This window comes from Molothrus aeneus, chromosome 7 (assembly GCF_037042795.1).
Source record: "Molothrus aeneus isolate 106 chromosome 7, BPBGC_Maene_1.0, whole genome shotgun sequence".
NCBI classification, from domain to species: domain Eukaryota; kingdom Metazoa; phylum Chordata; class Aves; order Passeriformes; family Icteridae; genus Molothrus; species Molothrus aeneus.
Genome location: NC_089652.1, coordinates 16,102,364 through 16,120,003, shown reverse-complemented (window position 1 = coordinate 16,120,003; position 17,640 = coordinate 16,102,364). Strand labels below are relative to the sequence as shown.

General features: G+C 36.9%; 1 protein-coding gene across 1 annotated transcript in view; it reads right to left on the bottom strand.

Moving 5' to 3' along the window:
• TTN (titin) overlaps positions 1–17,640 on the bottom strand; it is a 234,120-nt gene that overhangs the window by 79,469 nt on the left and 137,011 nt on the right. Inside the window, 36 exon segments of the mRNA XM_066553743.1 lie at positions 55–351; positions 445–732; positions 831–952; positions 1,046–1,223; positions 1,331–1,478; positions 1,609–1,760; positions 2,045–2,329; positions 2,669–2,783; positions 2,863–3,050; positions 3,415–3,717; positions 3,830–4,132; positions 4,328–4,597; positions 5,236–5,502; positions 5,598–5,722; positions 5,826–6,234; positions 6,326–6,604; positions 6,689–6,955; positions 7,094–7,360; positions 7,464–7,632; positions 7,764–7,861; positions 8,018–8,284; positions 9,144–9,267; positions 10,749–10,891; positions 11,646–11,772; positions 12,698–12,837; positions 12,924–13,190; positions 13,653–13,919; positions 14,011–14,277; positions 14,390–14,516; positions 14,645–14,784; positions 15,291–15,554; positions 15,687–15,953; positions 16,059–16,322; positions 16,409–16,535; positions 17,006–17,145; positions 17,298–17,573. Of these exon segments, the coding sequence (XP_066409840.1) occupies positions 55–351; positions 445–732; positions 831–952; positions 1,046–1,223; positions 1,331–1,478; positions 1,609–1,760; positions 2,045–2,329; positions 2,669–2,783; positions 2,863–3,050; positions 3,415–3,717; positions 3,830–4,132; positions 4,328–4,597; positions 5,236–5,502; positions 5,598–5,722; positions 5,826–6,234; positions 6,326–6,604; positions 6,689–6,955; positions 7,094–7,360; positions 7,464–7,632; positions 7,764–7,861; positions 8,018–8,284; positions 9,144–9,267; positions 10,749–10,891; positions 11,646–11,772; positions 12,698–12,837; positions 12,924–13,190; positions 13,653–13,919; positions 14,011–14,277; positions 14,390–14,516; positions 14,645–14,784; positions 15,291–15,554; positions 15,687–15,953; positions 16,059–16,322; positions 16,409–16,535; positions 17,006–17,145; positions 17,298–17,573 (7,737 nt within the window).

Sequence of the window (17,640 nt, the reverse complement as noted above, 5' to 3'; positions counted from 1 at the left end):
TTTCCCTTCCTGTTAAAATACTGTAATAATTTATCATTAATTTAATTAACTAACCAAATGAATATTTGGCAATGATGGGGCTACACTGTGCTGGCTCCCCAACACCATACATGTTTTCAGCACTGACTCGAAACACATATTCTTTATGAGGAGTTAAATTGGTAGCTCTGAACTTTGTATCTTTAATAGTTGATGACAACTTGTCCCATATTTCACTGTCTGTAGCTCTTTTCTCAAGGACGTAGTTGGTAATTTTAGAACCCCCATCATCTCGGGGAGGATTCCAGGTTAGAAGGCAGGATTCGTTTGTGATTTCTGTTACATCAAATGCAGCTGGTGGACCAGGTTTATCTGTAGAGAACAAGATGTGAATGTTAATTTTCTGCTTGCATACCTTGATACATGACTAATGATTTATATAAATAACATAAAGTATATGCATACCAAGAACATTAACTTCAACAACAGCAGTAGCACGTCCACTGGAATTTACAGCTTCTATGATATAGGTTCCACTGTCACTCCTCTTGCTGTCTGTAATAGTGACTGTAGAATGATTAGGCTGGCTTTCAATGGTGATTCTGTTGTCAGGTCTCAAAATTTTGTCAGCCTTGGTCCAAGTAACCTGGGGCTCAGGCTTTCCAGTTACTTTAGCTGGCAGCTCAATTTTAGTTCCAGCTTTCACAGTAAGTCCAGCAAGAAGCTTCACATCTAAGAAAATTTCTGGAGCCTCTGATTTAGGAGAGAATGAAAATGTTGTTAGAGAAACAGTATTTCAGAGACTGGTAAAAATAAAGCAGCTATGGCAATTTAGCAAGTGAAGTAGTTACCTTTTGCATCAATGGCCTGAATATCATCAGTTGGCTTACTTGGCCTACTTGCTCCCATTCTGTTCAAAGCCTTAACCCGATAAGCATACCACTCTCCTTCCTGGAGCTTTGTTACTTCCATTCTGTCAAAAAAAAGAAAAAAAATTAAAATATTTAGAGCCAAGACGATGGCACAATTAGTTAAGAGGATTTATCTACTGGGTTGATTTACTTACTTTGTTTCAATAACAGGCTCCCCACATATCTCCCACTTGTCTGTGCCACGTTGGGATTTTTCTACCAGATAACCCTTAATGCGTGCACCACCATCATATTTGGGAGGCTCCCATGTTAGGAAGATTCCTTTTGATGTTGGATTTCTCCATTTAACATTTTCTGGTGGGTCAGGCACCGCTATTAAAAATTAAAAACATATGGGGTCTTAGAAACCAGTGTAAGGAAGATATGTTATTTTTATACCTTACTTTGAAGAAAATCAGCAAAATTTCAAATATGCTTACTTGCTGGTACTGACATATTTACAGGTTCATCAATATATGCAGGTTCTCCAGGGCCACATTTATTGCATGCAAAAACTCTAAATAAATATTCTTTCCCTTGGATGAGGTCAGGTACAGTGAATTCTTGGTCAACAATATGATCCATAACCTAAAGAGAAGAAAGGTTCCAATGTGTTTTTAAAATTTATTTCCAAAGAGTGATTACAAAAATAAGACAAAAAACTCAGTAGCACATGTGAAAATAATATAGAAATTCAAATGAGAAAGAATGAACTTACTTTGCTCCACGTTTTCCGGCTTACTTCACGTTTTTCAATTATATAGCCAGTGACTGGACTTCCACCATCATCTTCTGGAGGTTCCCATGCGAGCTGCACTGTACTCTTGAGTACTTCTAAAACATTGAGCTCTCTTGGTGCACTTGGACAAGCTAGAAGTCACAGAAATACTATTATTTTCTAATTGGTGTTTGATAGATGATCTCTATGTAATGTATCTACCAGAAGACTTAGTCTTGTTAAGTCATTCCTCTTTAAACAGCAAAGTTACATATTGAAAACTAGAAAAGAGGTTTTTTGAGGAGTGATTTTTAGTTTTTAGTAATATTTTAATATACTTGGTTGGATGGTGTAAGATTATACATTATTAACCTAATTAGATTTTAACAAGACAAATGTGGAATGTTACTGCTAAAATATATACATGTCCACTTACCAATGACATTAACATTAATTTCTCCTGTAACAGATGACACAGGATTTTCTAATGTCAAGAAATAAATTCCCTTGTCTGGGCGCTCACTCGGAGTAATTACGAGTTCTGCAAAGGAGGCAGTGGTCTTCATTTTTACACGATCACCCTCTTCTAAGACTTGGTCACCAAAATACCATGTGGCAGTTGGCACAGGGTACCCAGTGATGGGAACACGGATCTTGATTGGCTCTGGTACAATAACTTCCAGCCCATCTTTAAATGCACTTAGGTCCATTGTAGGTTCAACTGAAATAGAATGGAAAGAGGATTCAATAAATTATCTTGAGATGGTTTTTTTTTAGGGATCTTCTCTGCCTTTCTTTCTTTCTGTTACCTCTCACTTTCCACAGAGGTAGGTCAGGAGACAAAAGGTCATGCCTTGCTCCTGAGGCAACCTAACAGGCCTCTATCTCATAGTACAGATAATTACCTCCAAAATTTATAATGGAGGAGAAATAGCTCATGATCTCAAATGCCTAAGGTGTACCAGTTATCTGGTGAAAAATACACATATTACCCACAAGGTGCACTTTAATTGTGTGCCTTATCTGATTAATTGATTAAACAAAATGGCATGCGGCTTACCAAAAACATCATCTGCAGTTAATGGCCCAATAGCCTCTGCTGGGTCAGACACACCAGCTGCATTTTCTGCTGAGACTCTGTAATAATAACTGGATCCTTGTTTCAATCCAGTGACCTAAAAAAACACAATCATTTACTACCTCATATTAAAAATTATCTGCACATTTTACCTGTTGATGAAGAGAACATTGTACCTTAAAAGTAAGAGCAGGTACTAGTTTTGGGTTACAACGAATCCACTTGTCTGTTCCTTCCTCTTGCCTTTCAATAATATAGCCTAAGATTGGACTTCCTCCATCTTCGAGAGGGGGTTCCCATGTGAGCTGAACTGATGACTTAGTTTGATCTGAATGCTCAAGGTTAATGGGAGGACTTGGTCTCTCTGAAAAAAAAAAATTGAGACAGGTTTATGCAACTGATAAAGCAGCATCGTTCTGCAAATTAAGTGTTTCTATCTTACAGTACAGTTTTTAAAGCCTTTGCTTAGCTTTTTCTAAACTGATTTTTTAAAATTGAGGTTGTACCCTAACTTCAGAGAAAAAAATTATTTGCAGTTCTTACTAAACCAAGCGGTAGCAAGGTATTCCTGTTATGTTTGAAGGACAAAAGTAGGGAATAGGGAAAATATAACTGTACACAGTATTTGTAGCACAGATGTTTGTCAGTTAAACTTTCCTGCACAAATGGCATCCAAAATACTACTGTCTCATAATGCAATCATAATTATATATACTTTGCATACTCACCAATTGGATCCATGATTTTTACTGCACGTGTAGCAGGACTTGGTTTGCCAACTCCAACCATGTTTTGAGCTCTTACTCTGAAGAAATACTCTTCATTTTCCACAACATCAGTCAGGACAGCTGACAGTTCATCAGCTCCTGTGGCCATAGCTGGCTCCCATCTGATGGTACCTCTGTTACGCAGTTCAATAACGTAGCCAGTAATCGGGGATCCTCCATCATCCTCAGGCGGTTCCCAGCTAAGTGTCGCTCCAAACCTGTTCACATCACTAACTTCTACATTTTGAGGAGGACCAGGAACATCTGCATTTTATTTTAGGAGGAAAAAGGAAAAAAAAGACATGTAGGTTCTTCTACTGTTAGAAATTGTACCACACAACCATCAAACACTGAGTTTTTTGTAACTTCTGCTCACCAAATTTGCTCTTAGCTTCCACAGGTGTGTCTGTTTCCACTGGCTCACCAGTGCCCACTCTGTTGCGTGCACTGACACGGAAGAGGTACTCAACTCCTCCTTTCTGAAGTCCAGTAACAGTGTATTCACAATTTTCAGCACGATCTGTGGCCACAATCCAGGTCTTACGCTTGATATCACGTCTTTCAACAACGTAGCCTATGATTTTACTTCCACCATCACTTTCTGGTTCTTGCCATGCGAGACCAACTTCACCATCATAAGTTTCAGTGACTTCCAAGTTTCTCACTGGACCTGGAACATCTATTAAAGATATGACAATACTTCAGGGCATTGCATCGATTTTCTTCCCTCTGGCTAGAGAAGAGGAGTTTGAGGGGAGACCTCAATATGATCTGCAGCTTTCCCATGAGGGGAAGCAGAGGGCTTCCCCCTCAATAATGGCTTTTTACTCTGTGAAATAATGGTAAGCAAGGTTTTAATAACACGAGTACTTACCAATGACCTCTACATTGATGAATGCTTCTGCCTGGCCATGTTTGTTTCGAAGCACAATCCTGTACCTTCCCTTATCTGATTTCTTTGCTTCATAAATTTTGAAGGTAGTGCAGTCAGTTGTTGTATCAACAGTTGTTGTGGGCAGACTTTCTCCTGCTTTAAACCATTCAGCTTCTGCTCTTGGGTAGGCATCATATGGGACAGTCATAGTTAAAGGTTTCCCAACATCAACCACAAGGTTTTGATCACCAGTCTTGATTTTAGGTGCAGCTAAGAAAGATGAATGTGAAAAGTTCAGTACTTGCATATATACGTATGCAAAAATTGATATATTTGTGCAGTCAGTAAAGAAGCTCTAACACAGAAAAGTAAAAGGATCTGCTGTGTAAACTCTAAGGAAAGCCTTCATATACTCGTAGAACAACTCCAGAGAAAGAAATACAGGCTGGTTGAAATGTACTGTGTCCTCCTATAAAATCAGGAAAGAAGGAATTGCTTTTTGAGAACTAATTTAACTATTCTGTAAAATAGACAAATTAGGAATTATATACCTAATATGACTTAAATGAGTAGGCCAAATAATTTTCATTGCTTTTAGTGACTTAAATAAAAGCTTTAAGTTCCTTTAATCTTAAATCTTGCTCTTTGGCAAATACACATTGAAAAGTGATGGGTTTTCCTCAACAGCTGGATCAGCATGGAATAACAAAAAAAGTTTGTTCCTTAAATTCATATTCACATAGTTTAACAGACTTGTTAAACAATCCTCAAATAGTTCAACACTTTTCTCAGGCTGACTGTGTATTCATTTTAGTTCAACTCCTTGAAAGAGCAAAAAATAAATTTAGTTAGAAACTAAGTTCATGAATCTAAGATTTTATAAAAGGAGCAGAAAACAAGCAACTTACCAGCTAATTCAAGTTTAGCTCTAGCTTCCTTGTCTTTGGCGATAAATCTGTATTCTCCTTGGTCACGGGGCTTTATGTCACACACCTGCAGCCTGTGGACCTTTCCTTCACTCATCATCTGATGTTTGTCACCTTGGATGATAATCATGTTGTTTCTCAACCACTTGACCTCCACACCATCTTTGTTCAATTCAGCCATGAAGATGACATCTGCACCAGGAGCTTCATAAATATCTTGTGGTGGTCGAATAATCTCAACAGGGATTTCTGAAATAAATGTTGATTTATTCAGTATTATTTTTTAATTGTTTCTACTATTATCAAATAATGTTGAAATAAATCCCATCCAATTTTACACATACCTTCAACAAAAAGTCTTGCCCTAGATCTCCTGTCATCCACTCCACAGGAATATTCACACTCATCATCTAGTCTACAGTCTTTTATGATTAACCTGTGCAGATTTCCATCCTTTTCAAACTGGTATCTTTATGGAGGAGAAAAATAGGCAGTATTTTAGTTTCCAGACAAAGCAATAAAGTAAAACAAGCATGTTTAGCACATTCAGAAGCATAATAAAATGTACATACTTTTTGCCTTCTTTGATTTCTCTTCCATTTCTGTACCATTTTACACTGACTTTCTCTTTGGAAAGCTGGCATGTAAAGACAGCATCATCAAATTCAGTGACAGTCTGGTCCTGAAGATGTTCAGTGAAGTCTGCTGGTGCTTCTGTGATGAGAAGCTCTGCAACTGATTTGTCTTGTCCAGCAGTAACAGTATATTCACCTTCATCTACAAACCCACAGTCTTTAATGATCAATGAGTGCTTGAATTTATCAATTTTGTACAAAACACGCCTGTCAAATGTGATCTCTTCTCCATTCTTTGTCCATTTGAGAGTTGCATTAAGGCGATTGACTTTGCACCAGAATGTGACAGTTTTCTTTTCCATGGTCTCAATGTCTTCAAGGGGCTCAACAATTCTGAGATCCTCCTCTGTTACAACAAAAAGGCAAACATTTTTACAACTTCATATAAAATGGAATGTAAATGATGAAACAATTTTAATGTAGTGCAAATTATTTACCTAATACTTTTAAGGCAGCAGAGCTTTTTACATGTTCACCTCTCTGGTTTGTCAGTGAGATGGTGTAGGTAGCTTGATCTTTCAACTCTGCATCTCTGATTCTGAGAGTGTAGACTACACCCTTCTGAACAATAATGTATTTTGCACTATCAAATATTGCCTCGTCATTTTTGTACCACTTCTCTTTGGCACCTTCTTTATTGACTTCACAGTTGAAGATAATTTCTTGACACTCAGTAACTTCTTGGTCCTTAAGAGGAGTTATAATCTTGAGTTTTTCTGAAATTGAGAAAACAGAAGAAATAGGACATCATGTAGTATAAAGAATGTAACAAATCTACACATTGATAAAATAAAACTTACCAATCACTGCTAAGTGTGCTGTAGCTTTAGCTTCACCAACCATGACAGTATACATTCCTGTATCTCCTAGAACAGATTCTTTAACCACAAGTGTTCTCTTTTTGCCATCTGAAATGATGTCGTACTTATCACCAGGCTCCAGGACTGTGTCACCCCTTAGCCACTGTACTGTAATGGCTTCTTTGGATACTGAACAGACAAATTCAGCTTTTTCTCCTTCAAGCACCTCAAGGTTTTGTGGTCTGGTAAGAAATTCTGCTGCAAGTTCTGAAAGAAAACATTTTTGTAGATATATATATTATTTTTTACTTGTGAATGCAATAAACCAAATTGTATATTATTACTGATTTTCAAATGTTTTAATTTTTTTTCCAGGATACAAGCCCACCAAAGAAGTACTCTTACCATGTACAGTAAGTTTTCCTGTTGTACTAGAGCTTGGGAGTTTGCAAGTATATTTGGCAGCATCTTCAGGATGAGCATTATGTATAACAAGAATTCTCTTTCTACCATCAGAAATGTGTTCAAATCTGCCACCATCAGGCACCTCTTCATCTCCTTTAAGCCAAGTAACTTCAGCATTAGGCTTTGAAACTTCACAGATCAATTTTACAGTGTCATTTTCATTTACTTCAAGATCAGGAAGATTTTTTGTGAAAACAGCCTCTTCCTCTGCAAAAAGAATTTCAAAAGATGATTAAAGCCTGCCATAAAAAAAAAAACCACTCTCACATCTTTATTGTTCACATATTAGATTCGAAAACACTGTGTTTACCTATCACTGTAAGTAGGCCTGAAGTTCGAGCTGTTTTTGCTTCACAGGAATATTCAGCTTCATCATCAAAGACACATTTACTGATGACAAGAATGTGTTCTGCACCTTTAGAAATTATGTCATACTTTTTGCCTTTTCTAATTTCCATGCCATCCTTAAACCACTTCACCTGTTCCAGAACAAATTAACATGGTTTAAACATACCCATCATAAATTTCAGTGTGTTCTTTTATAGCAATAGATCACAGTTTTCCCCTCTAGCTGAAAGAGTAACTGAGATTAAAAAGTGTCACTACAGACCTTGACATTTGGACGAGAAATTTCACATTCAAATCGAGCAGATTCTTTTTCTTTAACCTCAAGGTCAGTCAGGGGTTTAAGGAAGTCGACACGAATAGCTGTAAGAGAATAGAAAATTTTTAAATTTTTAGTAGAGGCAAGTTATGCTAGAGAAGTAAAAAAATTGCCAACATTGATACTACTGCCAGTCATAGACACTTGTACAATGCCTTTACAGCACCCAGACATTTTGTAGAAAACTGTGAATTACTCACGCTCCACATTGAGGAAACATGATGTCTTAAAGTCCTTAGCATCACAGGCATATGTTTTTGCATCATCCAATGTGCAGCCGCGGATGATAAGTTTTCTGACCCTGCCTTCAGAAATGATATCATACTTCTTTGATTTGTGAATTTCTTCTCCATTTTTGAACCATTTAACTTTTGCATTTTCCCTGGAGACTTCACATTCCAGTACTGCAGTGGCTTCCTCTTCAACAGTCTGGTCCTCAAGTGGTTTAGTAAATTCAACTGGGGGTTCTAAATGAAACAGATACAGTTTTGGTAGAAAAGATCTAAACTACAGGCAGTCTTCTGCTTGCATAGAACTATCCTGTGCTGTTTACTAATTTTCCTTGACAAAAAGGCTCTTAGATGTCCCTATTGAAGGTTTCTTAAAACAATTTTTATTTTTAATAAACAGACATTTTTTGTTAATTCGGGTTAATTTCCTCATTTTCAGCCTACTGTAAGATTAGACTGGATGATATCCTTGTCCATGGGGTTTTTAATTAAAAATCATCACAAAGCCTTGCAACTCAATTTCTTTAGCCGAACCATACCCATGTAATCTCAGAGACTCTAAACTTATACTGTGAGCTCAGAGAATGCTTAGGGTTTTTTTTCAGTTTTTCCTTGAATTACTGGATCAGTGTGTGCAGTTCTTTTCCTTCTGAAACAAAACCCAGCCTGCAAGCAGTACAAGTGGGTGTACAGACAATGTTATCTTGTCCCTTGCCTGATGGAGCAGTTATACTCTGACAGGTTTCTGGATATTCAAAAGAACAGAAAAAGCCACTGGGAGCCACAAAGGATGGTATTTGTGGGTCCTCTTGAGGCCAATTGAATGTTCAAGACTGCAGCAAAGCCCTGGAAGTCCTAATGAACTGGTTTATCTCCCAGATTTGACCCATTTCCAGTGTTTTCCCTTGTTCAGCTCTTCTGTGAAGAGATTTTATGTAGGTTGATTTTTTAATCAGGGAAGTTATCTACCAGTTGAATATTGTATATACGATACCACTCTTTGATAAAATAATGTGTATTTATCAAAGTTTCCTATTCCAGGATGAAGCATGAATGGAACAATAATGTTATGGTTTAACTAAAATGACTGACTTACCTTTCACAAAAAGATTTGCTTGAGTTCTGAAATCTTTTGCTGTCAGTGATACTTCTCCTGCATCTGTTAACTTGACGTCTCTGAGAACAAGTGTGTGAACTCTCCCTTCAGCACGGGTCACAACCTTACAAAATACATAAAAACCCCACTGTGAACATCTACAACAAGTATTTAAGAAATATTTCATGAAATAGAATGCTATTTATGATTTGTGGAGTTCGGTTGTCCACTTTCACGTGAAGTTTTGACAACTTCCTTTTGTATATACTAGATATAACTCAGTCTTCAAAATTTTGAGGATTTTGGGACTGACTTGAGATGATGTCTATTTTGAACAGGTATTAATAAATACAAAAAAAAAGCAAATTTATGGGAAAAGTTGGCATTACTGCTGGCTACATGTAAAGGAAAACCTTTTTCAGCTATGAAGAGGTTTGGCACCCCCCACATACACTTCTCTGGAAATGCCAATTTGTCTATTTATTATTAATATTTTTCTTGCCAGGCAGTCATGACTATCAATCCACTGCACTGGTCAATAGCTTTTCACATTTTTATTCTGAAACTCAGAAGTAATTATCTTGATTAATTTCATGATTCATGTGCTGAGTTTCAACTTTGTTTATGTGTCCTTAATAGGGTCCCTTGTCATAATGATCTGTATTGATATTGCTACATTTTTTAAAAATTAAATATTTATTTATGCAAATTTCTTAAAGCTAAGAAAGATCTAGCAAAACCTGAAAAAAAAAATTAAAAATTGTATCTAAAAGAAATAGTAATCTGTACCAAAGTATTATTAGCAGCATTATTACAGGTTCTGAAACTTTGTTAGTTCATGCAATGCCTTGAAAGTTTACTTTGTCTTAAGCTTCCAACTTTTATTTGAATTTGCATTACTTTTTTGGGTCTAGTATGTGAAAAAGAAGTCTTACAATCAGTAATATCTATTTCCATTTCTTAATCTATTAATTTACGTTTCTTTATTTATTTCCCCTATCATTAACTTTAAACATTAAATTGAATGCATTCCAGGCTGCTCAGATCTCAGAGTTAAGAGCCAGCACTTGATGAACTGTTAAAAATAGCTAGTGAGAAGAGCTTGACAAGCAAATCTGCCCAGAGAGTTATCTGGAGAGCCAGAACAAATGCCTGAAATGGAATTTGAATCCTCTTAATCCCCTTATATGTTGAATTGGACTGCAACTCAGCATTCAGGAGAAATAAAGGCTTTTCCTGATAGCACCTTTCAAAATCCTCTCACGGTAACCACAGGTAATCTGAGTAAAAATTATTCAGTATCCTTGTGGCTGAGTCTCCAACAGAATCAGGTACAAAATCACTGTTGTAATGATTGATATTTTGGAACCTTTGTTTCCCTTTGTATGATAAATAATTGTAACATTCCAGAATACTGGAATTTCTGGGAAAAACTGTTGTATCTGATTTAAGGATGATTTAGCATTTGACACAGCAGTACTAAAATACTTCTGTGCCTTAGTACTTCAGCTGGGAGAGAATAAATAAGAAACAAAGCAGGGGAAGAGACTTGAAAGACAACAAGGAGGAGGAAACATGAGAAAAAGTAAAGTTTAGTTTTTTTACCTGATCACCGGGCTCCAGTTTCTTTCCTTTCAGGAACCATTCTACTGGGATTCCCTCATAAGAGAGTTCGCAATCGAAGGTTGCTGATTCCCCAGCTGTCACTGTTACATCCTTGAGGGGTCTCAGCAAGCCAATTACTCGAGCTTGGTAAGGAGAAGACATAATTTTTAGATTACTCACTTCTACCCAAGAGAGAGCTGCTGCCCTTACGTACTAATCTCCATGGTGGCTTCCCTCAAGAGAGCCAGACATCGCAATGCTGCTCTTTAAATTCCCTAAATAGAAGAGGCCACCCTGGGTTCTTAGGGGAGGGCTGGTCACCTACAATTTCCTATTTGCAGAGTGTGTTTCTTTAAATTGAACAAGGTCAGCAGGAAAGTTGCTCTGCATCTGTCTCCTTGCCAAGCCTTGCATGCCTGTGGCTAGATAAGGCATGTGTTTCCAAAATAGCGAGGGCTAGGATTGGAGTGGGAAACAAGTGGTCTTCAACCGTGTAGTCTGTCCCTGTCCATCAAGCTCTTAACCCTATCCCCAGATGTCACTGTTATCCTATCCTTTCCAGCTAACGTGACACTTCGATGCAGCACAGCCTTTGCTTGCAATATTTGATTTCATAACAGCATATATGATGGCAAACCATCAAGCAACCTTCAAGGCCATCTCCTTAATTTTATTTCTCCTATGTGAATAAATGATATATAAGGTTAAAAACACATAGCACATTCCTTAACAAAAAAAAATTAAGACAACCTGAGTAACTAATCTCTTAGCTGCTGTTTTGGAAAGGATTGCTGTGGGTTCAATACAGTATAGAGATTTGCTACCCATTCCAAAGAGGCAGTGAGTACCATGTTTTCACTTAATTAATAAATTAATTAAAGTTTAAAAGACACTCACGTTTCACTCGAAGGTGAGCACCAGACTTGGCATTTGCTGCTTGAAAATCTACTCCACCAGCTTGATCTAAGCGTACATTGTACAGTGTAAGGAAGTGCTTTTTTCCTTCCTCCTTGATTTCACATTCCTGCAGAAACAGAATTGAAATAGTTTTTTCAGTATCTTTTTTGTACTACTCACCAAAAGAGCCTCTCCTTCTTATACCATGAATCTGTTTTCTTCTATTCCATTCACAACTCTTGCGCCCAAGTTAAATATACCCTATAAACATTCATTCATAGGTCTTTCCTTTCAACTCTCTTAATACAGTTGGAAGGAAAGGGAAAGAGGCAACACATTTCTGTGCTGACTGAGTAGCAAATATATAAATATATATGCAGACCAGTCAGAGGCCTAGTTCCCCCATGGGAACTAGAAATTGCTCAGCTTGTGCTGTGACCTTTCCTTGAGAAGACATTTCCTTCTTTTATCGAGACAGTGATTTTCATGACACTTCCAGTCTTTCTGTATTATTCACATTTATGCCATTACATAGAAGCCAGATTATTGCCAACTGTGATTGTACTGTTTCTTTATTTTCTAGATCTTTCCAACAAGGAGTTTATATTTGATTAAGCTCTATGCCATTTTACTCCAATTTTAGCTGTCACAGAAATCCAAAAGAGTTTGGAAATGTGATCTACATCTATTTAAACCAAATATAACTCAAAACCCACAGGAAAAAGCATGAAATCTGATGCCTGCATTTTTAAATGCTGTTGTGTTTAAGTTAATTCCACATGGTCTTTGCACTTAGGATACATGATTGTTAGGTATTGTTAACAATGCAGAATGTACCATTTCATGTGAAAATAATTTATTATTTAGCTATTTTGTATTACTTTTGTACTAGATTTAAAACATTATTAATTAAAAAACCCACTATTTTTAATATAGTGACTCTTCCTGAAAGCAGGAAATCAAATTTAGTTTCTGTGGCCACCCTCCCTCATACTCTACTTCTGTGCAAAGTGTTGAGACACACATAAAAAATTAATGAAATATTTGCTTACAGCTGATTCAGTCAGGGGTTCTCCTTTTAGCTTCCAATTGCCATGGACACCTTCCTCAGAGATTTCAATATCAAAACGGGCAGTCTCTGTCTCAATCACCTCCACACTGTATAGTGGTCGCACAATCTCAATATCCCGGTCTGGAGAAGAAAAACACAATTGACTCCCTCAGTTTCTAGCAGATCCCAAAAGACTTCTACAGAGCAGCCCATTAAAATAGCCATACCTTCAATATCGAGTTTAGCAGAGGTTTGGTCAGTACCACAGTCACAAGTGTACTGTCCAATGTCTTTCTTCAAAGCTTTCTTGAGAATAAGGATTCTCTTTTTGCCATCAGCCTTAATAACCACATTCTTTGATGCAGTAATTGGCTTGCCATCCTTCATCCATTTCACTGGGGCATCTGCTTTGCTGATTTCACATTGTAGGATTACTTCATCTTTCTCCACAGCAGTGTAATCCTGCAGCTTCCCAGTGAAATAAGGGTCTCCCTCTGCAAGCAAAAGTTAAGATATATTTCAGTCTGAGGTTTTAGTCTTCTAGAAAAAACAACTAGTTTCTACCATAAAATATATTTCCTGTTTATATCCCACAAGAATGATTAAATACAGTCCTTTTTCACAGTTCTGTTACAAAAAAGAAAACAATAAACACCTAATAAATTGTTCAGGGCATTACTAATATTAGTGACAACATTCTTTTGATGCTCTAGGAGTTTTAGAGCACTGCTTTAAGTATGTACTCACTAACTTTGCAACTTTGCATGAAATTTTAAAGTTATTATAATCATCCTTCATGAATAGGTAAATGGAGACCCAAGGAAGAAAAACAAATTGTTAGATTTTCAAAATCATAATTTAGATTTAGGCCAATCCCAAGACCTTCTGATTACTAATTTTTATTAATAAAACTCTTCTGATAGTATACATCAGGTGAATTTTTTGGGTATTCTTACCAAGAACAGTGAGTTTAGCTTCTGAGGATTTGCCCATAGCTTCCACTTTTATCTGAGAAGTATCATCAATAGTAAGATCTTTGATTGTGAGTGTATGGAATTTGCCATCATCTGTCATTGAAACCACTTTGCTGGTATGTAACCGTTGGTCATTCTTGAACCAGACCACAGTGATATTTTCATGGGAGAGTTCCACAGTGAACTCTGCAGTTTCTCTCTCCTTCTTTGTTACATCCTTGAGAGGAGTGATGAATTTCAGGCGGATACCTATAACAACATAACGTGTCATAATTTTATCAATAGAAACTATGCAAGTATATGATGCAAAACCTTCCTAGAAAGACAAAGTATAACAAACCTTCAATAATTAGCTTGGCACTTGTTCTTTTATCCTCAGCTTCAAATGTGTATTTTACTTCATCCTCAAAGGCAACAGATTTAATAATCAGAGCATGCTTTGTTCCATCTGAAATGATTTCAAATCTTTCATCAGGAGTGATCTCTTCTGTTCCTTTCAACCAGCGGAAAGTCTTGGGCTCTCTGGATACCTCACATTCAAACTTAGCTTCATCCTTCTCAAAGACCTTCACATCACTTAGTGGAGTGATGAAGATAAGAGGCAGTTCTGAAATCAAAGAAGAGCTCTTTCAGATCAGTTCATACAGTGCTTTCTGACACTACATTTGTTCTGATGCCCTGAAATACATATGGAAATGTTGGCCAAGTGCAGACTGTACCTTTCACTTTCAGATTAGCAGCACTTTTAGCATTGGCAGCTTGGAAAGACACTTCTCCAGTCATATCAAGTTTGCAGTTATGAAGGACAAGAATATGCTTCTTCCCATCTTCAATGATTTCACAGTCCTGGTGATAAAGAAACACACACATCCCACCGTAAATATTAATATTCTAAGATGCCACTCAGAAAACATTATTATTAATCATGTTTTTCTACTGGAAATGATGGTCTAAAAATAAAGAAGAATTCTTACAGGTGAAGGTGTTAGGGTTTCTCCTTTTAGCTTCCATACAGGATGGACATCAGGCTCAGAAATTTCAATTTCAAAGCGTGCTGTTTCACCAACAAATACTTCCACTCCATACAGTGGGCGCTCCACTTTAATTAAGCGAGCTAAAAAAAAAAAATAAAATTCAAAAGTTTGCATCTGTTTACTCACAAATTGTATACCATAGAAATGTAATATTGGAAAGCACCTTAAGTCTCTCCCTTTTCTTTCTTTTGGGCATTCAAATGCTATGACCAGTAGATGTTTATCTAACCTCTTCCTAAAAAGCAGCAAGGGTTGTCTACAACCTCCTTCTATGTCTGAAAATGTAGTTATTTTTGGTAAGAATATTTTTCCTAATAATTTACCCAGATACCTCTTACAGTGAACTAAACCGTTTTTATTTCCTGATGGTGACTCGACACAGAGAGTAACTCTCTCCAGTAATTGTCAAATATATTGTCTCCTTTAATCACTGTTAATAACTTTAAATGTAGATATTTCAGCCATTCATCGTAACAGCATGCTTTTCACAGGTACATTTTTGGTCTTGCTTTCTGGACAGTCTGTCTGTCTACACTGGTTTACAAAGGTTTTGCTATTTTCCCTTAGTGAAGACATGATTACTTACACTCCACGCTGATATTGGCGCTTGTCTTGTCAGTTCCACAGTCACACTCATAAACACCTTTGTCACTCTCTGCAGCCTTCTTGATCTTCAGGATACGGCGCAAGCCATCCGTTTTTATGGAAATTCTGTTGGAAGCTATTAGTTCTTCACCATCTTTGTACCATTTTACTGGCACATCTTTGCTAAGTTCACACTCCAGAGTAATATCATCTTTCTCTACAGCACTGTAGTCTTGTAATTTCACAGTGAAATATGGATCAGCCTCTACAAAAGTCATAGTAAATAAGATAAATTAGTTATACAAATATACTAAAATGTCAATATTTTGTCACTTTCTACTTATAAAAATGGTTAATATTTATTCTATAGCAGATTTCAAATTATTTTTGTAATTACCTAAGACTTTCAGGTTGGCTTGTGTATTCAAGTCCTTGACTACGGCTTTTATTTCTGAGATATCATCAAGTGTTACTTCTCTCATTTCTAGTTTATGAACTTTGCCTTCTGAAGTAATCAAAACTGTTCTGCTTGTGTGAAGTCTCTTGTCGTTTTTGAACCATTTCACAGGCATGTCTTCATGAGAAAGCTCAAACTGAAAGTGGGCTGTTTCCCCCTCTTTCACTGTTTGATCCTGCAGAGGTGATATGAACTTCAGCCTCACACCTGTAATGCAGACACAGAAATACATTCAGAAAAAAGGCTAATGTAGTCCTGAAAGATATATTCTTTATCTTCTTGTTGTTCTTTTGTTCATGAGAAAACACTTGCCTTCCACAAACAGTCTTGCTGTGCTCTTTTTGCCATCAACTTCAGCAGTGTATTCTCCCTCATCATCAAACTGTGAATCATTGATAACAAGAATGTGCTTCTTTCCATCTGCAATGATGTCAAATTTTTCTCCAACCTTGATTATATCAGTGCCCTTAGACCATATAACATTGGCCTCTCTGGTAAGGACACATTCAAACCTTGCTTGGCGCTTCTCAGGAACAGTGACATCTTTCAGGGGCACAGCGAAGTCCAATTCGATTTCTGGAAGCAAAAGACAACACACCATTTGTAACGAGCTCCACATGAACTCTGTCTAAGCTGGTGACACACCCTGTGGGACATTGTACCTTTTACTGTCAGGATGGCTGTAGTGACAGCGTTCAGGGCCTGGTAAAGGACTTCACCAGCTTGCTCTAACTTGACTTTGTGTAAGGTTAGGAAGCGTTTTCCTCCTTCAGCTTTGATTTCACATGTCTGGAGAGATGACAGACTTGGTTAAATACAAATACCAACATAATGCAAATGCCTTGCTGCTATGTGCTTTTAATAAAGGGATTTTCATAAACATTGTATATACAGTAAAGAGTCAGGTAGGAAGAATGAAATTGCTTTTCAAGGAAAGTTAATACTTTGACTCAATCATTAAAATATGGAGTACATTTCTTCAGCATTCCACAGAATTCTTCAGAATGTCAGAATCATTCCCACAGTGTATGTAGGATATTTCTATTATTGCTTGAATTATGTGCTGTAATACCTTAAGAAAGTGAAGGCCTTCAAAACTTAGCTTTTATAAAATATAATCCTTACTTAGAGAATCAGTTTTTTTAATCATATATTCTGGACTGAGTAGCAATGACAAGTCTTTATATTAAGATTCAAGGAATCTGTTCACAGTATTTAATTTAAATAAATTTTTTTTTTTTAAATTCAAGGATGCTTACAGGTGAAGGTCTCAGGACTTCTCCTTTCAGCTTCCATTCACCAGGAATATCATCTTCAGATATTTCTGTATCAAAGCTTGCTGTTTCCTTCTCATAAACTGTAACATCCTCTAACGGCTTCAGAAGCTCAACTTCACGTTCTACAATGCACAAATAAACATATGTATAATTAGATCAAGTTTTGATAGAGCTTTATAATAATTCAGGTTACCTTTAATGTTTGTTCATTTAGATGTTTTTCAACACTGCCCTACAAGATGATTAAATATAATCCAAATAAAAGCTTCCTTACCACCAAGGGTCAGTTTAGCTGGGTATCTGCGACCTTCAACTTCCACTGCATATTCTCCAATATCAGCAGGACCAGCATTCTTGATTTTCAGGAAAATTTTATTTCCTTCTTTCAAGATTTCTGTCTTGTCAGTGGGTTCAGCAGGGATTTCCTCATCTCCTTTGAACCATTTAATGTTTGGTGTATCCTTGACAATGTCACAGCTGAAAGTAGCTGTTCCTTTTGGTTTAACATGCTGGTCTCTTATGGGTTTTACTAACCAGTCCCTTATAACTTCTGCATGACAAAAAGTTACACAAGAAAACAGCTTAGCAGACTTTTATTACAAACAGACGTGTCATAA